Below are 26589 nucleotides of genomic sequence, written 5' to 3'. Positions count from 1 at the left end.
GAAGCTCCAGTCCCTTGATCATTTTAATTTCCCTTTTCTGCACTTTTTCCAGTCTTTGCTGACTCTCTGAGGAAGTGAGACACATGATAGTCTGAGACCAGTCATCCCAGCTTCCAGTTTCCCTCCTATTTTTAAGTTTTGTTATATTAAACGGTATGTAAGAGTAATAATAATAATACAAATTTATATTGCACTTTATACCAGAATGGATTCTAATTAACCAAAACTTACAAAACACAGCAATATAAACAAAAGTCAATAAATACACATTAGATAAACTGCTAACCAAGTTAAACTAATTTAGAACCAATCAATTAAAACAACCAATTTAAAACTCTAAATCAAATTGATTATTCCTCACTCTACACACCAACACTTACAGCTCCGACTCAAACAAATAGGTTTTACTATTAATAAGTATTACTAATGAATAAATAAACAACTCTTAGCCTGTCTTCAACTTTTCTTCAGCTGGTTGCTGCTTCGTTTACTATTCAGTGTGTGTGATTCCATTTTCAATGGAGTAGCATATGTCGCTGTGTGCAGTGCTGTGCTTGCCTGCCCTTGAGTCTGGCTTTTCATTTCATTTATTGCATTTTTATACCGCCCAGTAGCCGAAGCTCTCTGGGCAGTTTACAAAAATTAAAACTACAACAATATCCTAATCAACAATAACACAATAATATTCAAAAATATACTAAATACAAGTATACAGCAAAACATACCAGATAAGGGGGGGGAAAGCTTGGTTAGAACAGCATTTCACCCCCAGAAGCACGAAAGAGGGTGGACTGTGCAATTTAAAATAGATTGGTGAGTGGTAATAATAAATTGTGTGAATTATGGATTGGGATGAGAGTGGATTTTTTTTTAAAGGATAGGTTGTGAGAGGGTGGAAATAACTTTTTAAGTGGATTGGTACTTAGAATGGGTGGAAATATTTTTGAAAACAGATTTGTGTTGGGAATGGGTAGAAAAATATTTTGTAATAAGTACTGGTGCTGAGAATGGATGGAAGTACAAACACATACAAAGGATTGAAGATGGGAATGAGTTTAAAAAAGCATTTTCCACTCGTTCTCACCATCTATTCTTGTCAAAGAAAAATCCCCGAAGGATTGGTGGTGAGAATGGGTGGAATACATTTTTCAAACAAGTATTGGTGGTGAGAATGTGGGAAATATTTCCTTGGCTCCGCCTCTGGCGAGTCTCTTGGTTTTGCCTCGGCTGATCTGCTCTCTGCCCTACTAGCCATTACAGAAAGGGTGCTGATACGTTGCCACTTCCGTGCCCTTTGCATGCCACAGTTGCCACACCATTCTTTTGCCAATTTGAGATTCATGTAAGTCATTTCACAGTTCAGCTGCATTACCTAAGTTCTTAGCACCAATGCAATAGGTAGACCTTCTAGCAGTACGAATACAAAACACAGACTTGCATTCTTGCACCAACATGACCAATTGATTAGGATCATGGTGTGCAGTAGATAGAATTAATCTTTCCAAAATACATCCTGTAAGTATTAAAAGGAAATGGTTGTACAACTGAATCAAATAAGGTCCCTTTTTCTAATAATGACATATTTACTCTAAAATTAGCTTATATTTGCTCTAAACATTAGCTCTCGTACAATGGGAATTATTTCAAACATATTTAAAATTGCAGCCTTGGGACAGAAATTGTCCAAATTAAGATCACATTATTCTTCATGGTGTAAGATAAGTAATTTTTATTAAAACAAAAAACAGCTGCTTGGCTAAAAAACGATATTCCTGTGGTCCAGTCCAGTCATTGGTCCCAGTGTAAAAATCCTTCAATCATGGAGCGCCAGTGGTTCTAAAAAAGGAAGGCAAGCTAGGAGTAAACATTTTTAGTCCAGACAAATAATACATTTTTATACTGTGTGGAATATGACTTCCCATACTTACTGCCCAGAAGTCAAATTGTGAGACAAATCTGGACCACATGTTCTGGAATCGAGTCTAGTTGTGGGCGCTTCTGTAATAAGTAACATGAAAAGGGAATTGCACATTTTATATTTTATTTACTAGATACCCTGAAATTGGCTGCAGATGAGGGCGGGCCTGAAACTGTGTTTGTATGGGGGAGGGGGAGCGTGTGTGTGTGTGTGTGTGTGTGTGTTTTAATTAATTATGTGGGGGAAAGGATCTAAGAAGCAAAACTGCCATAATTGTGGTTGTGAGATGATATTCGTCATCACACACCAACGGTAGTGGGAGGATTTGAAACGGGGTAGAGATGGAAGGGGAACAGCAAGATGCGAAGTATACTCAGTCCTGAGGCAGAAACCTTTTAGATTCTGGCTATAGACTTCTAAATACATTTTCCTTGTCTTTCTTTCACATGTATGCCTACAGAATTACACATTCCCTGTGATAGGCTTCCTCAATATGGTGCCCTCCAGGTGTTTTGGACATCAACTTCCATCATCCTCAGCCAGCATAGCCAATGATCATGAATGCTTGGAGTTGTAGTCTAAAACATTTGGAGGGCACCAAGTTGAGGAAGGTTCTCCTATGACTTTATTTACCTTCTCCCAGGAAGATAAACTCTTTTCTGTCTTCTTTTAAGCCCATGCTGTAGTCCAACAGCTGGTGGTAGCAAAATTGAATAGAAACTGCAGAGTGAACCATTGGTCTAAAACAATCCTTTAATTTGAGCAAATCCCTTATATTAACAATCTGAATAGCTTTCAGAATCAAGCATTATTTACTAATAGTAAAAGTAACATTAGAAGGAATTGTCACTATCTCACACTAAAATACAGTTCTTTAGATCCTACTTTATGGAAACTTTGTAAGAACCTGCATGAAAGACATGAAACATCAGTAATTCATATTCTCTTTTCAGGCAGAGAAAAACATTTCTATTCTCTCTAGTTAACTTTATTTTACTGAGCAGGTGGTAGCTCTGCCTTAATACATCTTGCTATTGGTGAAAATTTTCTAGACGAATTCTGTTTGGATCTTCAGGATGTCTTAATCCAATTCCGTAGCGAAGCAGAAGTTCAATATAAGGTGACCAAAATGAAGCGCTGATAGTTATATATGGATCATGCGGTGTGTCTATGAGTCTACTGATAAGGCTCTGGAAACAAGAATAAGATTTAGAATATAAAGTTAGCTTTGATCTGTCAGTTTGAAATTGGGATAAATGTAGTAAGAACTTACAAAAAATATAAAGATGATTGAAAGAAGCTTCTACTAGTTGGCTTCAAACTAAAAATTATTGGATTCAAAATGAAAGTTGATTCAAGTTTCTTATTTTTAAAGAATTAGAGAGCAATCCTAGACAGCATCTGGGACACCACAGGATGCTGCTGCAGATACCCTCCTCCGCACTTTTAAATGGAGGAACGGAGCCTGTGACAGTATATATAACCTATATGCTCTCTCTCATTACGATACTTAAATTGAAAAATAACACATTCACACTTGAATTTCTAAATTGCCAACACCTCTTACACAAAAATACACAGCTGTTCAAATTACATCAAAGTACTTCAGAGAAGCATTAGGTTGGATTTTTTTAATATATAAAACATATACTTTATGCAAGAAGTATTATCTGGGTGTTTTAATTTATTAGTTATTTAATAAATAACTAATAACTCCTATACTCCTATTCAGATGTAAGTCCCATTGAGTTCAATAAGGCTTACTTCCAGGTAAGTGGGTATAGGATTGCAGATTAAAGTACTGTTATAAAATATATATTTTATATTCTTAACTTAGGGATGGATCCAGATTTAGTCATGCATTAAGTAGGCCCACTGAAATCATTAAGATTATGGATTACTCGGTTGATAGAGGGCTCTGAGAGCTGGGCAAGGCAGGAGGAGGACAGAAACGATTTTGCTTCCTGTTTTTAGGGGGGAAAAACACAATTTCATCTAGATGGGCCTCTAAGCCCGTCTAGCTGATTTACTGGCCCTGGGTATGGAGATTATGGAGAGGCTGTTGTATCCTGTGGATCCTGGCCCTTCCTACTGTCCCGCTCCCTTCTTGCCCTGCCTGAGTTCTGCTGATGGCAACATTGACCTTGGAAGAGCATCTTCTGCAGGGCTTTCTTCAGCGGCTTCGAGGGAGCAGGGCCAGAGAAAAGTCGGGATGTTGGGTTTCCCCCTCCCAAAGTTATAGGAGTGTCCATGGCCTTGGGAGGGGGAATCCGACATATCCTATGGTCCCTCAGACACTCTCCTATGGACCACACAATTGCTCTGCCCATCATGTCTAACTTAAGTCCCATTGATTTCAATGGGTCTACTGTAAGCATAAGTCTGGATTCAACTTTTCACAAACTGTATGACAGACTCAAAAGGGCTAGCCATTCAGTCTTTAGCTTAACAACGTGGGGAGGAAAAAAATTCCCGTTATATTTTACCGTACTTTTTCATGGAAAATGTTTCATTTCCAAAGATCCATCTATTTCATAAAATCAATTAGAAACACAAATGAATAGATATAAGAGCAGTCAAATCGAACAGTTTCAAAGTTGTAATTAACTTTTTCCAGATGACTATCATTAGGAAGCACTCATAAATGTCAATCAATCATGCACAACTCCTTTTTAACACCTTCATTTTTTCCTTAAAATTTAAACAACATACAGTGGAGTTTGGTATTGAGTTGTAATTTTTTTAAAAGATACTGAAAAGTATGCAAACAAAAACAATTTCCATGGAAATTTTTGAAATTGTTTGTGTATGGTGTTTAAACCACATTAAGGGGTCAATAAAATGCACGTTTAGACAAGAAAGGTTTAGACAGAAAATACTTTTTTCTGTCTAAACAAGCACAAGATAGGTGTACTTTACTGAATGTTCTTTCATCTAATCATGTATTTCAAGTGAAGTACTTTGGCTCCAGGTGGTGGGGGGAGGGATGAAATTTTGCAACATGTTCAAGTTAACATGAAGTACCTTTTCAGTATTATTTACTAAAAAAACAGTGCAAGCCTATGTATGTCAACTCAGAAGTACGTCCCACTGAATCCAATAGGACTTACTCCTAGGTAAGTGTGTATAGGACTGAAGCCTGTTAAAACATGCTACATCAGATCCCAATTAATGTAAGACATGTCTACACCTAGGGAGGGTGGGGAGAGGATCTCACGATATGCTGATCGCAAGATCCTCCTCCTGGATTCACACACGGCGACGTCAAGGGAGGAAGCAAGACATTGCAGCCGCCATTTTTTTTATTTTTTTTTTGAAGCAGCGGGGCCAGTCACGCAAGAACGAGGCCCCGCTCCAATGAAAAGTTAGAAAAACAAAAATAAACACACACACCCCGCCAAATTGGCCCCCAAAGTCACTCCCTGCCATCCTAGGGGTGGCAAAATTGCTGCCACCTTCTCCCCTGATGGGCATAGAGTCACGTGGCTCTGTGCCTATTTTTGGTGCTGCGCTTACTCATGAGTAAGCAGGCACCAGGCAGGATGGGCACCTACACCTCCCATGGTCTTGGGACCACAGGAAAAATCGGGATAACTGGGGAACCAGTTATCCCGGGAAAATGGAGGGGTTGTCCTTGGTTGCCCCTGTGCATCATGTGGCCGCACAGGGACGACCTAGGGACAAACTCGAGATAAAAGTTCCATGTAGACATGCCCATAGGCATCACAACATTTACTTAAATTTTTTGTTGTTGCAGGAATTCCACATTGCTACTTTAGAATTCCTCCTTATGGGTGGGCTTGGTAGCTGAAGATAAAATACAGAGACCATCAGTTGAGATGAGCACATGTGTCTAAAATGTGGAGAATCTATTTCCACATATTTGAAAGATAAAAGTGGCTGTTAGTTACACAAACAGACCCAATGCACATTTACACTGCAAACAGCCTTGTTTTTCTGCTTCTGCTCTGAGAAGCACCAGGCCCAACCTCTCCTTCCTGACTCAATGCAAATGCAGCCAGGGATTGCGAACAACTTTGTTCTCCAGCTACTGTTGGCGAGTTTAACTCATTGTCACCATTTATCCCTATTTAGGATAAATCTAACTCCTCAGACTGCTGCTCTTTGCTAGTGACCAGGCAAAAACTGATTTTGTATTCAGGTGTCTGTACTCAAGTACAAAATGCAGCATGTAGAACCTGCGTTAGAGATCATGAGGAAACGTAAGATGGAAAACAGTCTCTCATGTATATTGGGCCCAGTCCATTTAGACGTCTAGAGGTCATAAATAGCCACAGGAATTGATTCCAGAAGGCTTATAGGGTGGATAACTTGGGCAAGTCTGAGAGCCATTCAGCCCCCACCTCCACCCCCACCCACCCCTCAGCAGGCTCAAATTCTTGCTACTGCCACACCAGTGGGAAAAAAGTCGTTGTTTTCAAGGTAAATTCATTCCTTTTCAGCCTCTATCACAGTTGAAACTGCAATTTTTTGCTGCTGCTGCCAAATTTCGGCAGTGCGGCTGCAGTGGCTGTGCTAGAGGCTGGGCAGCTGATTCAGCATTGGCTGCTGGCTAAACCCCACAACTGCTGCCTCGAAGCAAAGCTGCAAGGACGTGGGCCAGCTGAACGTTCCAAACATCTAGGGCAGCCCCCGCAGGGTGCAGTACAGTAGCTTATCCTTAAAGCTGCACTACAAAGATGTGACTGTGACTATCCAGTGGTTCTGGATATACCTGACACAACCTTTCAAATAAACAGCACGTATACTGTATGCAATTCATCATTTACTTTTAGCTCGCTTTTAGATCCGGCACAATGTTCTTGGCCTTACTTTTAAAGCCCTCCATAGTTCCCCTCCGTACCATCTTTCTGCTTTTATATCCCAATTCGTCCCCGCCTGTGACCTTCACTTCTCTACCTCCATCACCCTGAGCCATCTGAAAGATTCCTGATCCCATTTACTTATTTATTACATTTATATCCCACCTTTTTTTCCTTTTGCAAAGAACCCAAAGCAGCTCAGATGGGGTTGCATTCAATAGGTCCCTTGCGTGGGTGGCCCATGCTCACCGGCAGCCCCTCCCACTGGTGGCCATGATGTAGCACTTCCGGAGGAGGGGGGAAGCACTCGTTTCTGGAAGCAGCAGGTTGGGCCCCTTCCAGAAGCAAGTGTTTTCGCTTGTTTTGGGCATTTCCCCCCAGAAGCATTACATTGCGACCGCCATTGGGAGGCACCACCCATGCAAGGGATCCATTGGATCCAATCCGGTGTCCTCCTCTTCATCCCCTCCTCACAACAACCCTGGGGGTTAGGTTAGGCTGAGAGTCAGTGACTGGCCCAAAACCAACCAGTGAGCTTCATGGCTGAGTGGGAATCTGAACCCGAGTCTCTCCAGTCCCAGTTCAACACTCTAACCAGTCCACCACACTGGCTCTCCAATGATTCCACCCTTTCTCCATTTCTGTCTCTTATGCATGGAACTGCCTCCCAGGACGTTTACATGATGCCACCGCTCGTCCTTCCTCAATATTAGCCTTTGGCACGACCCCCAAGTCACAACATCCTACTGTAACTAAGCCTAAGCATGTGTAAGGGAAGTAACTGTGTATTCTTCCTGTTTATCCCTTGCTCCTACAAGGCCCCATGCACATAAATGGCACTATTTAAATGGTAAACAAAAGAAGTAATATTTTAGTCAAAGAAATTAAATATTTTTCTAATATGAAATAAGACAGAAGCCTAACAAGTCTCTGAATGAAAGGCAAGCATGACTGCTTGGAGTAGTAACCCACTTTGGGTATGAAAACCTCTAGACTCTAGGAGGAGGGACTTATCATTCCAAACCATCCACTAATCCCTGGAGTATTTATTCCCCCCACCCAGACCCATTCCTGTTCCAGTCTTGAACTGCAGCAAACACACACACACACACCGTCTTAAGAACATAAGAAGAGCCATGTAGGATCAGATCAAGGGTCCATCTATTCCAGCACTCTGTTTACACACTGGCCCACCAGCTGTTGATCAGGAACCCTCAGGTAGGGCCTCTTACCTCTAAGATTTCATGTAATGTTATTAGCTGTACATTTGGCTCTTCAGACAAATGCTGCAGGAAGCAAAAGACAAGTAAAGTTCAATTTCACACTGAAGAATGCATATTCACAAATAAAGTAAAATAAACAGTCGTGAACTCATTCATATTTCGAATGCATTTCTTTTCTTATGAGCTTGAAAAAGGGATTTATGCATGAGTATTTGTGACAATCTCGGTATTAATGAGCATTCAAACACGGGCCCCATTTAAAGTGATACAATAGAATAGATGGCATCCTCATTCAAATGACCATCTTCTGATTTACATTCCTAATTCCTGATCCAACAAGTCAAACATGCAGAAGTCTGCTTACCAACCCAGACTTAACTGGATCAGGATGTTACAGTATAACATTACAAAATACAAACACCACAATGTAGGGTGTGATCCATGTATGTACCAGTAGTACTTAGGGTGACCATATGAAAAGGAGGACAGGGCTCCTGTATCTTTAACAGTTGCACAGAAAAGGGAATTTCAGCAGGTGTCATTTGTATATATGGAGAATATATACAAATGCCCTCTTTTAAATTTGGTCACTCTAGTATAGCTCCTGCAGCTTTAACTGTTGTGATGAAGAGGGAATTTCACCAGGTTCTCCATATATACAAATAGCACCTGCTGAAATTCCCTTTTCTATGCAGCTGTTAAAGATACAGGAGCCCTGTCCTCCTTTTCATATGGTCATCCTAACCAGTAGCATTTAGCATTCAATTCAGTTTGGGAGTACTTGGTGTTCCCAAATTTAGAGAATTTTGGTTGTCACTGAAAAATAGTAAGCTTTTTGTTACGATGGACATGGGTGATCATTTGAAAAAGTATGAGCAGTTGGCTGGAGTTAATGTTCGGGTGGGGGAATATATGTAATGCACTGTATCTAATGGTGGTGTTTCGCTAGCTAGGGAAAATGCATTTCCCTCTTCCATCTTTGATTTGTGGCGCCTGCAGTGAGGAGGGGGCTACAGGGTGGGTGGGGATGAGGAAATCCTGTTGGACAAGCAGACTTTCACTCACGAGAGAGCGGGATCCAGCTCAATGTGCAGTCAGGGTCCTATTTCTCCCCATTATTATCTTCACAACTTCTAAATTCTTTGTACACAACTGATTTTACATCGCTTAAAATTCATTTTGCAAAGAAAATATTAATGTACCTGCACATTTCCAGCACAGTCACGCAAGTTATAGCTTAGTAAAGAAGACTGTACCACTTAGAAGAGGCAAATATCCAAATATTTAAGAGATTAATATTCAGAATGTATTTTGTCCAACTATAATTGCCATATTTTCTTAAAATACTATAGAAACCAAACTTTCAAAAGGCTTGTCTCAGGCATGAAAATCTACAGCTGTTTGAATCCTCAAAAGCTTTAAACTTGGCCTTCATCATTAGGTAGAAAATCTCATACCGCAAGACTTAGAGGGGATGTCTCCAGTAACTTTGCCAACTATGGCCACCAGGGGGCATAGCAAGCACTGGGTCCTCAATCCTAACTGGGAAAGCAATAGACCTGTGTTTGAAGCTGCTGGTGGAAATGACTTCCGGCAACAGCTGCAAGACGGGTGAGCACAAGGACCAGTTCCCATGGCCTGCAAGATTTAAGGAGGAGAGAGACTGGCAGCACGTAGGCGAAAGGCAGAGAGAACCGAAAACAAGAAAGCTAAGATGACAACAGGGCTACAGAATGTGGGCAATTCAGTGAGGAAAAATTAGAATGGGAGAAACAGGTTCAGAGATTGAAGTTGGCTTAGGAGTGGTGTGAGTACAGTTAGTAACAGCAGGGCTTTGAACAGCAGGTAGGATGAGTAGAATGAAGGGAATGAAGCAGAATGAAAGGAATGATATTTCAACTACGATTTGGGGATGTTTATAGCATTTTCATCTATGCACTGAATGAACATCAAGGGAAAAACACTACTTGACTTAATACGAAAATGAAAACAATCATACTCTTTTCTTTTTTGCAGTTCCGCTCTCCTCAGGGAGAGGAAAATGTTCTTCAAGGAACTCCCCCAGAGCATTCAAAATCCCGTCCTTATAGGCTTTTATTTTCATCATTTTACTTTTCAGTTCTTGAAAGGCTCTAAGATGTAAAAAAGCAAAGCTTACTTGTAATGACTTTTTTTTAATATAAAAGAGTTCTAACACCATAGTGATCATCGTACTATTATACCAACTTGCAAAAACCAAAACCTCGTTATTGTTTTTATTTACACCAAACAAGCTATTTCTTCTAATGATTCCACTTTCCCTAGTTCCACCTCTAAAAAAAACCCCAAAAGAGCATAAATACCGTTTCTCAGAAAACTGTACGACCTGATTGCCGATTTCTTTCTCTGTTTGATTGAGACAATCTATTAGCTGTTGCTGTTCTTCTAACCATTTCTGTTCCCTTTGAATCGAAGTGGGGAAAATAATAGACAAAACAGAGAATTCATATTTTATAAATCTGCAGAAACAGTTCTATGACAGTGCTTGATACAGCATAATATATACCTTAGTAAGTCTTGCTTCAGTTTTTTGTTCTTTGCATGAATTGTTGACAGCACCATTTCAAGATCGTAGTCTAATTTCTGCAGCTGAAAAGAAAAATATGTGTTTTATAGAAATGTAAGTCTTTGCTACTGTGCTATCAAAAGCAGTACCTTTGCTTTTGCGTATGTGTATACCTTATTCTTAAAAACTATGACCCTGTTCAGATGATACACTAAACCACAGTGGTTAAGCATTTTGAGCTAAACATTATGGCTTAGCATGTCATATGGACCATGACTTAGTAGGCCTGTTTAGAAGACACCTTAAACCATGCTGGTTAAGGCTTTTGGTTAAGCAGCAGAGTTTAAGGTGTCTTGTGCAATGTGTTTTGCTAAACCCTGCACGATCTCTAACCACAGTCAGACCATCTGCAGCAGTGTTAGCAGCTCTAACCATGGCTTAAAGTGTTGTGTGCAACAGCACGGCTTGTGGTTAGTGCTGACCCCAGAGAACCACAGTTTTGCTAACCACAGAGACTGAAGTGTCATCTGGACAGGCCCAGTGTGTTGGGTGAACCGTTCCTAACCATAGTGGCTGCATAACCACTGTTTAAACACTCTCCATAACCATTTGCTGCAAAAGGATTAGCAGCCTAAGCTTGGTTTAGTGTGTTGTCTGAACAGACCCTATATTTTAGATGGTTTTTTGAGGTCTCTGGAGGAGTTGCTTGTAGCTAGCAATCGTACCAAGGCCCTCATCTCTCTCTGGGATAGGGAGATGACTAACAATACAATTGCTTCTGAGCCTAACTATAAAACCTTGTCAGCCTCCTGGCATTCTGGAGAGCTGCAGGCAACAAAATGATTGGTTCAACTGCTAGAGCACAAGTGGCAGAAGACTCATGACCAGTATGATGAAAGATAGGTGAGAAATCATTATAGGGTTTATTCTGCGATAATGATGATGATGATGACAGTGAAGAAATCTTACTTCACTGCCATTATTGAAACTGCACAGTGCTGACTAACAGAAGTTTTTTTGAGTTATGAAGGCTTTGGGGTCAGCTGATAAGAGCCTTCAGAGGCCTGCTGTGATCTGTTTGTGTTGTAACTGTTTGCACATGTACCAACTTACATACTGTAGTTATGACACAGTCAGAGATGGCTGCAGCTAGGACACCTTCTTGTCAGATTATCTGGAGAAATTTCAGCTTGTGCAATCCAAAGATATGGACCTGCTGCTTGGAAGATTGAGGCCTTCCACCTGTTCTCTAGATACTTGCTCTTTGATATTAAAAGCTGCCCTACGAGGCCCTTTTATCAGCTTAGGCTGATATATCACTTGTGACTCTATCTAGAGTTGACTGATCTTGCCTCAGTTACTCATGCCCCGGACACATCCAGACTAGAGTATTGTAATGCATTCCACATGGAGCCGAATTTGAAGGTGGTTCAGAAACTTCAGCTAATGCAGAACGTAGGTGTTTGAATGCTTGTGAGAGCTAGTTTGGAGTATATCACTCCAATATTACATTAGCTGCACTGGCTGCCTATTCACTTTGAAGCCCGATTTGAAGCAGTGGTTTTGATCTTTACAGTCCTAAATGTTTTGGGACCAGGTTATTTGATGGATCATTTGTACACATATAAGCCTCCCTGGGTCTTGAAATTGGCCACAGCCGTCCTGCTTGCAGATCCGCCAGTAGGAAAATGGCCAGAACACAAGACAGGGCCTTTTCAGTGGTGGGCCCCTTATCTGTGGAACTCTATCCCTTGAGGGATACTTCTGGTGCTTTCCGTTTTACTTCAATCTAGAGTTGGCTTTATTATTATTATTATTATTATTATTATTATTATTATTATTAGTTCTGGTTTTAATTGTTTCTAGTGTGTTTTGTGATAGTATGGCTATTATGGTATGTTTTATGCTGCCCTTTAGATTAAAAAAAATCAAATATTTGTTATTTTAGTGATTGGATATCAATGATGCGTTGCTTTACTGTATTCCTTTTGTTTATATTTTGATAGTGAGCTGCACTGGGAGGAATTTTAGTTCTGAAAAGCAGCATAAAAATCTCAAATAAATAAATGTTCCATGTACCAAGAGAACCTAATTCCTAGGGCCATGCGGAACGATCAGCAAATAAGAGCATCTGTCCCTTCAGTTGATGTAGGATTAGCAGAACACTGTATCTAAAATTTATCAAAAAAATTAATTAGGCATATTATGATTATATGACTCTTATACAATTTCAAATATATGTTCATGTTAAGAATAAATGCTGTGTGTGTGTGGAATCGGTTTTACATACACACACGAATTACGAGAATTTGAGATTTTCAGCTAAATTGGCCACAAAACAGAATGTCAAACTCAACATGATATAGGAGGTATGACATTTCCTCAAAGGAAAGATGTTAGCCAATCATTTTGTTGAAACAAAAAATGTATTACTAGGTCTTCTCCCATGACCTTTCTAATAAGAGGTTAAAGAAAACTGTTGGGATGTAACCAAATCCAGAGCAAGGAAAGTAAAAAAGTTATTTTAAAACAAAAACTTTATAATGTAAATGTGATTTCATTTTTAGCTATGGTATAATTGCTTATTTTAGCAGAGGAACCACAAGAATCTTCCCAGGTAATGTTGCATAGCAGTTCTTTGACAAATATGTTGAAATCCTACCACTAACACATTCTAGGTTTGCTTGCTAGCTCTAAGTCTGGAAGAATTCAAAAGAGTAATATTTGCAGATGCTATTTCTATAAAACATTGGAGTTTTTATAGACTATTTTATTTATAATATCTTTACCAGTTTAGCCAAGCCTTGACTCCACCCAAGGTGAATGCAATCCACCACCTACATATGGTCAGAGGCCACTAGTACCAGTTTTTCCTGCCTACATGGGGCAGGAGAGTTGTCATGGTTGATGATCTGCGTTCAGCTTGACGGCCCACAAGTTGTACAGGCCTGACTTTGGGTAAATTTGGGTAAATTTCAGCATAGCAATGGCAAAAGCCCATTGACTTCACTAGCATCGCAATTTATCCTTCATGACAGCCAAGAAACATTCCCTCGGTAGCACGCTGTGACGAGTTTGCACGGCACTTTGAAGATAAAGTCGCTCAGATTCGTCATGAATTGGACACCACACTTAATGCAGCTCCACTAGTAGAGGCGTTCAGAGCGCCGTCCGGTTCAGTTTTATTGGATGAGTTTCAGTTATTGAGGCCCGAGGATGTGGACAAGGTGCTTGGCCAAGTCCGGTCGACCACCTGTGTGCTTGACCCTTGCCCCTCGTGGCTCATTACATCAAATAGGGAGGGGATCGCCGGCTGGGTCCAGGAGGTTGTAAATGCCTCCTTGAGAGAAGGAGTGGTGCCGGCCTCTTTAAAAGAGGCGGTAATTAGACCACTCCTGAAGAAGCCTAATCTGGACCCGGAGGATGTTAACAACTACAGGCCGGTGGCTAATATCCCTTTCCTGGGCAAGGTGCTTGAGCGGGTGGTTGCAGGACAACTCCAGGTACTCTTGAATGAAACAGATTATCTAGATCCATTTCAATCGGGTTTCAGGCCTGGTTTTGGAACGGAAACTGCCTTGGTCGCCCTGTGGGATGACCTGTCGGGAGAGAGACAGGGGGAGTGCGACCCTGTTGATTCTCCTGGACCTCTCAGCGGCCTTCGATACCATCGACCATGGTATCCTTCTGGATAGGTTGTCTGAGCTGGGAGTTGGAGGCACTGTGTTGCAGTGGTTCCGCTCCTACTTGGATGGCCGATTCCAGAAGGTGGTGCTGGGGGGTTATTGCTCTTTGCCATGGCTCCTAAGCCATGGGGTTCCACAGGGCTCTATCTTATCCCCTATGCTGTTTAACATATACATGAAGCCGCTGGGGGAGATTATCCGGAGATGTGGACTGAGGTGTCATCAATATGCGGATGATACCCAGCTCTACCTTTCCTTTTCATCAAACCCAGGTGAGGCAGTGACTGTTCTGAACCAGTGCCTGAGCACGGTAATGAACTGGATGAGGGCTAACAAACTGAGACTCAATCCAGACAAGACGGAGGTACTGTTAGCGGGTGGTTCATCTGTCTGGCGAGGTGATGTTTGCCCTGTTCTGGACGGGGTTGCACTCTCCCTAAAGGATCGGGTCCGTAGTTTGGGGGTGCTCTTAGATCCAGAACTGTCACTTGAGGCACAGGTGAACTCAGTGGCAAAGAGCATCTTTTATCAGCTTAGGCTGATATACCAACTACGCCCTTAACTGGACAGAGATAGCCTAGCTACAGTTATCCATGCTCTGATAACCTCTCGCTTGGATTACTGCAATGCGTTATACGTGGGGCTGCCTTTGAAAACGGTCCGGAAGCTTCAGCTGGTACAAAATAGGGCAGCCTGTTTACTAACAGGGACTGGCCGGGGAGATCACATTACGCCAGTCCTTTTCCAGCTTCACTGGCTGCCAGTCCAGGTCCGGGCCCGATTCAAAGTGCTGGTATTGACATTTAAAGCCCTAAACGGTTTGGGGCCAGGTTATCTGAAAGAACGCCTCCTCCCATATGTACCTACCCGGACCTTAAGATCATCTACAGGGGCCCTTCTCCGTGAGCCCCTGCCAAAGGAAGTGAGGCAGGTGGCTACTAGGAGGAGGGCTTTCTCCGTTGTGGCACCCCGGTTGTGGAATGAGCTCCCCAGAGAGGTCCGCCTGGCGCCTACACTGTACTCCTTTCGTCGCCAGCTGAAGACCTTTTTATTCACTCAGTATTTTAACACTTAATTTTAACTTAAATTTAAATTTTACTGTTTTAACTCTGTATTTTAATCTTATAATCAACTTTGCTGTGTGGTTTTATTCTGGTTGCGCTTTTTATACTGTATATCGTAATTGTGTTTTTAACCTGTTGGATGTTTTTTGTGGTTTTAATTTTTGTGAACCGCCCAGAGAGCTTCGGCTATTGGGAGGTATAAAAATGTAATAAATAAATAAATAAATAAATAAATAAGAAACTGATTGTGCCACAATAGTTGTGCTGGAGCCAAAGCACGGAGTGGAATTAAAATAGTGGCTAGTTCAGGTCCACAAACACTTTCATGAGCACTAACATTAAAGATTGAGCACTGCTATTACAGGTAAATTTGATAGCAGTTTTCTTGCTTCCTCTTGAGCACGTTATTGTGCAGGCAGAATACGATCATAGGATTTACTTTTACTTGTCTCCTGCAATGCTCTAGTGTCTACTGAGGGGGTGAGGATCTTCTGGCCCACAGGCTGAATCCAGGCCTGAGAGGTTCCCTCCTGCCACCCCCCTTCTCCCTGCACTTCATAAAAGCCACCTTTCTCTACCACTTGCCGGCGGGGGGGGGGGGGGGGGAGGGGGAGGGGGAGGTGAGCAGGGGACTTCCCCTTCCTCTGCATAGAGAAAGGAATGGAGAGATTTGTCTGGTCCCTGGGAATTGAGTCAGAAAGTGATCTGCCTACTCCCCGGGGCAGGGGGCGGAATCCTGCCCCAGATGTAGAGGAAGTCAGCTTCAGCTTGAATTTAGTCTTAATCATACCTTTTAGATCAATGCATCTAAACTCCAGTTATTCCATCCTAAGTGCTTTAGTGACAATAGCCAGTGTGTACTGTGACCCTAGTTCAGGCAATAGAAGCAGAGGATTTTCAATATCACCAAGTACGTCTTAAGGAAAACTAGTTGTATGTGTAAATATTTATGCCTAAAATGGATACGTTTATGACAAACTCATCATTTAATAGACATACCTGGTCTCTTCCTAAGGCTACCAGAACATCTGGATTCGCAGTCATTACTGAAAAATAGAACACGTTGCTAAATGAATAGAACACATTTTGAAATAACAGTTTCTTAGCAATGTATCTCATTAGTTTGACTGAAACAATTACATTTCTTTTCCCAGCATTAGTCACTACATTGTTTGTCCAATTAAAAACATACTTCTATATATTGTTCATGCATATGGAAAATTAGTTGAACAAAAATACCCACAGATGTCTCACAGCATCTTTTTGCCTCTCAAATCATAAGAGGCACAACACAACATGCCCCTGTGGGAGGAATCCTTCCATCCTTCCAGAGATGGATGACGCCATCAAACCACCCATATCAGGAGACCTGGGGGAGCTTGTGCCCTCATGACCGCAGGTCCATTCCCACAGGAGGAGGGGATTTCCACCTCTGAGGCAGAGGTTGGATGACCACCTAGCCTAAGAACATCATTGCCTCAAGAGACAGGCCAGCAGGGTTCCTTTGAGAAGGAGTGCTCAACTACAAAAGAGGATTCCTTGACAGCAAGGCCCTCAGGTTTAGGGCTTTTGACAGAGGGCCTGTAACTAACTGCAGTTGAGCCCTGGGTGGGGCTCTATAAGCTCTGGCTAGATAAACCTTCAGTTTCAGTCTAGCCACTGTTGGAACAACATCTGCTTCAGTTCCCTGTTTTCCTAACCTTGCTTTGTGTTTGGACCTTTGTGCTACTGAACCCTGGAGTCCTGCCTGACTGCTTTTGGATTGCTTTTCACTTGACTACTCTCTTGTGTTGGACCTTGGCTGCACCTTAGATTACTCTTCTAGAAATCACATACTTGACAAGTAATACTTGACCTGTGCCTGTTTACTCTCACTATTGGACTTGCACCTTACTTTGCCTTAACACTGAGCCTCATCTGCCCTAGCAAAACAGTAGGCATCTCTTACAGGGTAAAGGTCTCACAGAACAGAGCACTTCAGACTGTGTGGTGGCTTTCTCTAAACAAATGTGAAAAGCTGCTAGGAGAAGTGCAGGTTCTTCCTCAGTTGGGGGAAATGTACCTCAATTTCTTTCCTCTTTGGTTTAAGCGATTATGCTGGTAAGCCAAGCACCATTAGGGAAAAGGGCCAAAAGGAAGCCTCTCCCCACCAGCATTTGGAAGGGTCCAGGTGGGTGGATTAGGCCAAGCAACATCTTTGACAAACCCTTGTTATCATTCCTGGGTATAACTATATTCAAGATCACCTTTAGTAATCTCAGTCTGGTGGCTGTCTGAATGGAGGCATCTCCTGCTCATTGGGGATCTGGCCATTAAGCCTTTGCTTTGGTGGACAGCTAAGTTTGAAATTAGCTTCCTCCAGATCCCTTCTTCATCTTTAAAAAACACCTGCATAACCTGTTCTCCAGAGGCTATTTCCCCTTATACTTCCCCTTTTGAAAAATGGTTTTCCCTTGGCTTCCTGGGTTTCATTTACTAACAAGATTCTCTATCTTTTTAAAATATATTATCATGTAAGGCAATAATCCACCAATTAATATTTCATTTCTCCCTCCATTAAGTTATATTCAATGGCATATTTAACTATTTAGAATACGAAGAAGCTGATTGTTTGCACCTTGATCTCTTAAGTCCACTTCATCAAGATAATGATCAATAATAATTCAAAATTCATATATTTTGATTATCTTAGCTCATTGAATTTAACTTAATTCTCTGCATTATTTCAAGCAATTCAGCTAATTATCTTTAACTTTTTTTCCTGACTGTATGTTCATTGGTCCTACTGCTATAATTTATTTATTTATTTATTACATTTTTATACCGCCCAATAACCGAAGCTCTCTGGGCGGTTCACAAAAATTAAAACCATAATAAAACAACCAACAGGTTAAAAGCACAAATACATCTGCAATTATTCATCTGCAATTCTTATAATTCTTCTGAAACCTGAACACAAGATAAACAACTTAGCTTCAGCAGGAGATTTTTTAAATCATTTAGATTTGGTACATCATAAACAGCAATGGGAATTTGAGGGGCCCACCCATAGCTGTACAAAACAACCCAGAATGTTTATGGTAACCAGGGCAAATGCCATGTATTTATTGAAATTAAAAATAACATTTTCACCCATGGAGCCTTCAAAGTGGCGTATAACAAGAAATACACAGTAAAAGTAAATAGCAAAGTAAAAGAATGTGATTAAAGCAATAAAATACTTGAGTAGCAGGCAAAACATGAAGAGAATAAGAAGAACAGTGAGAAACAAAACAACTCAGGGAACATGAATTAATACGGATGCCATGCCAAAAAAGGGACAGTCTTCCCCAATGGATGAAAGGTTAATAAAGAAAGGGCCTGAGGTGAGCACATTCCACACTCTGGGCAGGCAGGATCATGTGGAAGCAGGTGGCCCTTTAAGTTACGGTACAAAAACACTGAGCATTTCTATCTGTGGAAAGACCGTAAAGAACATGAAAGATGGTATGCTGATAGAAAAAGAGGATGCAACTTTTTGTGCCCGTTCAAATTCATCAGCGTTTCTTTGAATTGCAAAATTAATAAGATAAAGTGAAGCTGGAGAATCACAAGATAAATAGAGTGCTGCTATATAGAACCAGTCCTAAGCAAAACACTTCCCACGGTTCACGCATTTAGCAAATTAAAGAACCTTTAATGGGCAAATCTGTGTATGGAAATTCTTATTGAACCTGAAGAAGTTTGGCAGATGGCTAAATCTTCGCTGACAAAATAAAGGCATTCGATGGTTCTTTGCTGCATTACAGACGCAGGAATGTGGCTGCTTTCTTTATTTTGTCAAAGGAAAGGCTCAAGTATGTTTTAGCTTTGAATAACTTGTTTAAAACATAGCTGACATGTTTATAAACATCAATTATAGAATATGAAAAACACACAAAGTATAGGAGCCTAAAACAAAATCATTAGAAAATAAATAAAATGCCCATTAGATTCATGGGGCTGCATGGGAAGCTGGGATTGCATGCTGAAGGGAAAGAGGCCTGTTATTGGCTGAGGGCAGAAGGACAGGGGACTTGGGATACTGTGATAGGACAGGAATGGCATGGGGGGCGGGGGCAGGTATGCTAATTTATTTGCCAAACATCAAAACCTCTGAAAACTGCTGCCCTATGGGATAGCATAGCTTGAATTTAAAGTGGTGTGTTGTAAGATAAGTATAGATAACCTGCTACAGAGCGCATGAAAATCCTTATGGAATGCAGTCTTTTGAACAGCACAACATCTCGCAAATGACTTTCATTACTGAAGTCCTAGCCACTCTGAAAACTGCTAACAGCCCATTTCTAAGGGATTTCTCAGCAAGCTGCCCCACAGCTGTAGCCTATTTTATTTCTGCTGAAAAAAAAGGTTCATAAAATGTTGACAGCAGAAAAAGCAGCGCACAGAAATGTACAAAGACAGGTTATAGATTTAATACATGAAACTATTATATAGGAAAGCACAGTCCTAAAGCAAATGTAACCTTTTGGTGGAAACTTCAGAGCCAGAAATAAACTCTGTTGAAAACTACAATGGAAAATGCTTACATGTGAGGCTGAATGGAGTAACAGATGGAGGCAGCACTTCAATGATGCCCGCAAGAGATTTAAGCTTTCAGCAGAATAATTTAATATATGAAAGAATTAGCATCCGTTCAACCCAGATATGTCAATAAAAAGGAAAGGAAGGAAAGGAACCTCTCGTGCAAGGCACTGAGTCATTACTGACTCTTGGAGGGACGCCAGCTTTCGCTGACGTTTTCTTGGCAGGCCTTATCGCGGGGTGGTTTGCCGTTGCCTTCCCCGGCCATTATTACCTTTTCCCCAGCTAACTGGGTACTCATTTTACCGACCTCGGGAGGATGGAAGGCTGAGTCGACCCGAGCTGGCTGCCTGAAACCAGCTTCTGCTGGGATCGAACTCAGGCCGTGGGGAGAGTTTCAGCTGCAGAAACTGCTGCTTTACCGCTCTGCGCCACACGAGGCTCTATGTCAATAAAATCCACTAAATATTCCTGGAAAAATATCCATATTATTTTCATCATGGGTATAGTATGGACACATTTGCCTTTAGTTCAGAGAACATTCTGAAGGCACATAATATAAAATCATCTCTGAACCTGAAACAGGTCCAAGGCCTGACAGGTACCTAGATGGGAAAACACCTGAAAAGCCCATTCATGCCACACTGGGCTCTTTGCTGGAAGGCAGGTTGCAAGTGTAATTTTGTTTGTAAGATAATGACTACCGATACTGAAGCCACTAATAGGAAAGCATCATATACTGTCCCATAAAGACAGTCCCTTATAAGAACTAAGGACATTTTGAACTGCATTATAGGGACTCTGCGGCCCAGTACTGATCCTGCTTTGCTTTGTATTCTGAATTTTGCAGAGGCTTCCAAGAATCCTACGCCCTGCTGGGCTGAAGCAGAGTGGGAGGAGTGGTGGAAGCAATCTTGGTCTCCCTGTCCTCTGATTCCCCCCACCCAACCCCACCCGCTAGACATGATTTTGAGCCCATCTTGCAAGCTGCTTCAGAGGAGAAAGGAAGGAGATTCAGGATAAATCGTATCCTGGCTTCTATGGTCTCCTCCCCTTCCTGCCCACCGGAATGCCCCGTTTTTCTCCTTTCTGAGGTTGATTTTCCAACCCCGTAGAGGAAGCTAGTACACAGTTCTCTCTGCGGCTCTCCAACTCCCCCTTCTTAAGTCAGAGTGCTGTCTCTGACCTCAGAGAGCATAATCTGAGCCATCCTATGGTCTCTGCGATGCTCACCCAGGAACCATAGGATTAGTCTCCCCATCAGTAAGGGTAGGAATTGAAAGTGATGTAACAAATGTTAGAATTCTTTTGGATAGACCATTATGTGAAATGCCCTTTGGGCACTGCCTAAAGAAGGCTGGACATCCATTGAGTGCAATGTGAATAGCACTAAACCATGGAATTATATTGCGAATAAAATATTAGCTATTTAGATTATATAAAAGCAAGTGATGTCTAAGGTATTATAAACACAATTGTTGTTCCGATGTTTTCAAAACTAAAGTAACGTTAGATTAAATATAAGGAAGAAATCTTTATGTTTCCAAAGTTTAGTATTTCTGATAGACTGTTAGTGATTACTGTATTACTTCAGTGTTAAGAAAAATATATGCCATATCTCTTCCAAAGATAGGGAAAAATGGATTTTATCGGAGAATCAGAAGAAATAAAGAGCAGTTAAGGGATGAAGTTGCTCAAAAAACAGAGGGGAAAGGTCTAGAAAAATACAGAGAAGACAGACAGAAACTGTGACATAACTAATTAATACAATTATTATACATTCCAATTATTATACATTCCATATTACACAGTTCAAACATTTAAGGTTTCATAAACTTTGGGTTTAAAGTTCTATTAAAATATTCAAATAAAAAGCCTTACTTTCTGGTTTTCTTTTCTGCCATTGGTTAAACTCTGCTGATAGAGCCTTCAAACGCTTCATTAACAATGAAAGCTGTTGAACATTGAAAATATTTAGAAGTTCTCTTACATAAAGTTCTCAAATAAAAGACATTAAAAACTAACCATTGGAAGCACAAAACTAGAATGTTGAACCGAATTCCCCCATCCTCTAGTACAGTTTTCCTCAACTTGATGCCCTCCAAATGTAATGAACTACAACTCCTATCATCTCTAGCCAGCATGGCCATTGGATAATAGGAGTTGTAGTCCAACACATCTGGAGCGCACCACATTTGGGAAAGCTGCTCTAACAGAATAGTCACGTTTAGCAAAGCTCTATGCTCTATTATAGAACGGCATAAAAGTATATAGTGACCGTGTTCAGTTGACACACTAAGCTACAGTGGTTAAGCATTTAAACCAGCTGTGGTTTAAGGTGTCTTCTGAACAGGGCCATTATGGCTTAGCGTGTGAACCATTCCTAACCATGGCAGCTACATAACCATGGTTTAAACACACTCACTAACCATTTGCTGCAAAAGCTTTAGCGGCTTAACCATGGTTTTTGTGAACTGCCCAGAGAGCTTAGGCTATGGGGCGGTATATAAATGCAATAAATAAATAAATAAATAGTGTGTTCTCTGAAGAGGCCCATTATGGTTCAGTACTTTCCCCAGTGCCGGAGCTGGGGCAGCAGCAGCACCAGCAGCCATTAGTACTAGAGCTCCAGCATTTGAAACATAGGAAATTGCCTTATCAATTCTGACAGGCAGTAGCAGTTCTCCAGAGTTTCAGGCAGATATTTTTCCTGTCCTACCTGGAGATCCCAGGGATCGAAACTAAGACCCTCAGCACACAAAGCATGTGCTCTGTCACACTGAGCTATGCACACACACCCCAGCATGGAAAAGCCCCTGTATGGTGCTTTTATAGACTGGTGACATCCATGGAGGATAATGCAGTATTGTAAGGACCATGGGAGCAGCCCCATACATCTAGCAATGGAAAGAACTTGTGTTAGCAAAGAAGCATAATTCTGGAAGCAGAAAGATTTTTAATGAGGTGGATAGGTAGGGAGAGATTTTATGATGTAGTGGGAAACCATATCACACCACACACTTGATTGCGTTTCAAGCACCCATCTCCAAGATTCCACTCAATGAGATCAGGTGCAGGGAGAGGCGGAGGGGAAAGAAAGACAGACAAAGACAATTCCAGCACAATTTTAGCTGCTGCAGTGAAAGCAAAAGCTTGTCAGAACAGATACTGCGGAGAATAGGTCCATGTCATTAACAGGCACCAGATACTACATGCACTAGCATGTCAACTTTATCTATGGCTGTTAGTCATAATAGCTATATGGGGTCTCCATGTTCAGAGGCAACATGCTTCTACATCAGGGGTGGGCAACGTGTGACCCTCCAGATGTAATAATAATAATAATAATAATAATAATAATAATAATAATAATATATTTCTTAACCCCCCTCTCCACTTGGATCGAGGCGGGGAACAACAGTGAATATAAAACACATTAAAAACTGATTAAAAACATAGCATACATGATTAAAACATCCTTAAAACATTCTAAAATTTCACTGGATAGGGCTGCCTACAACTCCCATCATCTCTGCCATTGGCTATGCTGACATAGGCCAAAACATGTGGAGGGTGACAAGTTACCTCTGCTCCACCTACCAGTGTGAAGGTGGTGGTGGTGGAGGAGGGAATACTGCTTTCATTCCCTGCTTGTGGATTTCCCAGAAATATCTAATATCCACAGAATGCTAAACTAGATTGGCTTTTAGCATATTTTAGAAGCATTATTTTTTGTTGGTAGTTAAAGCTAAGTTGTTTGCCAGTTTTATTTATTGTGCAATTCAGAGTAGGTATATTTTAAGCCACTGTTACACTTTTGGGATGAGGTGGGCAAGACATTTAAATAAACATATAAATGCATAACTAGGAAATCTCTTCAGCCCAATACCCCATGAACAGAAAACATTTTCACTGTCAGTTCTGAAATTCAAGCCTTACCTTGGGATCGGAATCTGGAAGCATTTCTGTTTCCTGAAGTGTTAATTTGTTCTGACACTTGGTTAAAAAGAGAAAGAGAGAAAATTACGTACAAGCCTGCATTATATTTATTGTTTACTTCAAAAGAACAGTCAAATTCCTCTACCATTTATAATGTTGAAGCTTAAATATTAAACACACATTTCAGCGCATGTTAAATGCACTGAGTTTCCTGTGATTTAAATTAAAGAGTTAAAGCATGGGCTGAATTGTTTCTGATGAAACCTAAAAGCACTTCACTCTGGCTGGATTATGCCTCATAGTAGTAAAATTGAGTATGCTGGTTTGGAAAATGTCCCTAACATTATGATCTTTGATCTATTTTTTCTCTTGAGTATATATAGCATCTTTAAATTCCTCATTGCACCCTCTGACTCTCATTTTTTTCTGCCAAGTTTTTCATTAGTAGAATTGCGCCTGTATATTTTGCCAGCATGACAGGTATATTGTAGTAGAAATTCCTTACTTACTTCTATATTTAATCTATGAAATTCCATTACATAAGAACATAAGAAATGCCATGCTAGATCAGACCAAGGGTCCATCTAGTCTAGCACTCTGATCACACAATGGCCATCACACATGGACCAATGAAGCAGGACACGGTACAACAGCATTCTCCCACCCATGTTTCCCAGCAACAGGTGTATATAGGCTTACTGCTTCGGATACTGGAGGCAGCACATAGCCATCGGGGCCAGCAGCTATTGATAGGCTTCTCCCCCAGGAATTTATCCAATCCCCTTTTAAAGCCATCCAAATTGGTGGCCGTCATAACATCTTGTGGTAGTGAATTCCATAGTTCAACTATGTGCTGTGTGAAGAAGTACTTCCTTTTATTTGTCCTGAATCTCGCACTAATCAGCTTCATGGGATGACCCCAGATTGTAGTATCTACAAATATGTAAAATATGTGAGAACTAACTCTGTGATCATTTCAAAAATTAGTTTTACTTTTATTTACATTTTATATTATTTTGTCTAGACATGATGTTCCAAGTTCTTCTGCTCAATTAGGCACATGTACAAACATGACAAATGGAGGAATAAAAAGTAACATTAGTATCAAAAATATATGAGTGCAAGTCCACTAAACACATCAATATACATAGTTGCAGCATCAATATTTATCTATAAATTGCCATTACCTCTTCCATTTCTTTCCATATTTCTTCACACTCTTGTAAGAGTTGTTCTTTGGCATCTTCTGAATTTAGTACTGTGCTGGTGATTGTTGGAGATACATCCTGACTGTACAAAGACATGTTCTTGGCAAATTTCTCAGCCTATGAATAACAATATTTGTATTTATTGTTGGCATACGTTGTTTAAAATTTTGTGAACTGTCTTGAAATCACTGATTTAAAAATCTGTTTCCATTAGCAACAGGTTTAGCAGGCTGAATATTCTATATTGCATTAACAAATCCTCAAGGTCTGGAAACTGTTTCACTGAACTCAACAGCATGGTGCAATCAGTTTCAGTGGGTTTGGATTTCACCCAAATCTCTGATTTCAAAGCAGTATTCACATGACTGTGGAGATGGGAAATTTAAATTGACAAAGCTGCTACCTTTTTTTCTTGACAGAAGCTCCACACTTTTTGGAGCCATGTGACAGGCAGAAATCCAACAGGTGTAGCTTTACCGCAATCATAGAATTCCTTCCTGACAAGTAGCTGTTTATAGGCACAGTGTTAGTCAGAACAAGGCAGCAATTAATGTTATCAGTTCCATGAGCATATAACAGCAATGAGGACAAGGAATTTTCAGCAAATACAGCTCCCTTTTTTTCCTCCCACAGCACCATGGCATGGCAAGTCAGACCTACTGAAATCTTCTCATCTACACACAGTAATAAGATGCGCAGGGCAGGAGCTGCCCTATCTGACATGGTATCCAGTTATCTTTGTGTAAGGATTAGCAACCTGCATGCTAGATTTGGCCTCACAGTTCCCATCTCAAGGACAGAAGAGTGGGTGTCAAGGGGGGCAACAACACAGGGCTTGACACAGTTGGTGGACTTGGCTGTACTGATTATATACCTTTATAAATATTGGCGCTTGCCAAGAGTTCCAATAGCTTTAGCTCCTATTGCAAAGGCCTGCTAAATCAGACCAAAGGTATGATGCCTCTGGAAAGGCCCAAAGCAGGACATGAGAGAAATAGCTCTTCCCTGCTGTTGTTCCTCAGCAGCTGGCATTCAGATACAATTCTATTAGCTGGAGGTAGGACGGTTGGGGGAAACCCAGCACAGGCAGCTCCGACCATCACTTCCAACTCTCTTTCCCCTAGAGCAGGGGTGGGCAGCCTGTGCTCCTCCAGATGTTTTGGCGTACAACTCCCATCAGCCCTAGCCAGCAAAGCCGATGATGAGGGCTGATGGGAGTTGTCCATAACATCTGGAGGACAAGTTTGCCCACCCCCGCCCTAGAGCAGCCTTCCCCAACCGGGTGTTTTCCAGATGTTGCACTACAACTCCCAGCATCTCCCAGCCAGCTCGGGGAAGGTTGCCCAAGGGCTTTAAGGAAGGGGAGACCTCTGAGGCACAGCCTGACATAGGAACCAGCCACGCTCCCCCGCCCCCGACATTACCATGGCGGCCTTTCCCGTTTCTTCCTTTTATCCCTTCCGTCTCGCGGTGGGCGGAGGGGGCAGGCGCGGAACTCCGCCGTTTCACTCCCGTTTCCAAACCTGCGCGGGCTGAACGCTCATTGGCTGCTCGCGAGGGTTACAGGGAGGGCGCCTCTGTGCGTCGCTGCCTGAGCCCCGCCGTGTAGCTAGAGGCTAG

The 26589-nt window shown here is 41.4% G+C and overlaps 1 protein-coding gene across 1 annotated transcript; it reads right to left on the bottom strand.

Moving 5' to 3' along the window:
- Positions 1–2725: 2725 nt before the first annotated feature.
- CENPK (centromere protein K) lies at positions 2726–26586 on the bottom strand. The gene is made up of 10 exons (XM_063128012.1): positions 26394–26586; positions 24949–25086; positions 23762–23818; positions 21704–21776; positions 16259–16305; positions 10510–10592; positions 10307–10405; positions 9964–10096; positions 7974–8027; positions 2726–3108 (listed from the first exon to the last, which is right to left on the bottom strand). Exons 1-10 carry the CDS (start codon positions 26394–26396, stop codon positions 2950–2952), a joined length of 846 nt encoding a protein of 281 aa, XP_062984082.1. The 5' UTR covers positions 26397–26586; the 3' UTR covers positions 2726–2949.
- Between the last annotated feature and the right edge of the window lie 3 nt (positions 26587–26589).

This window comes from Elgaria multicarinata, chromosome 6 (assembly GCF_023053635.1).
Source record: "Elgaria multicarinata webbii isolate HBS135686 ecotype San Diego chromosome 6, rElgMul1.1.pri, whole genome shotgun sequence".
NCBI classification, from domain to species: domain Eukaryota; kingdom Metazoa; phylum Chordata; class Lepidosauria; order Squamata; family Anguidae; genus Elgaria; species Elgaria multicarinata.
This window is presented reverse-complemented; position numbering and strand designations above follow the sequence as displayed.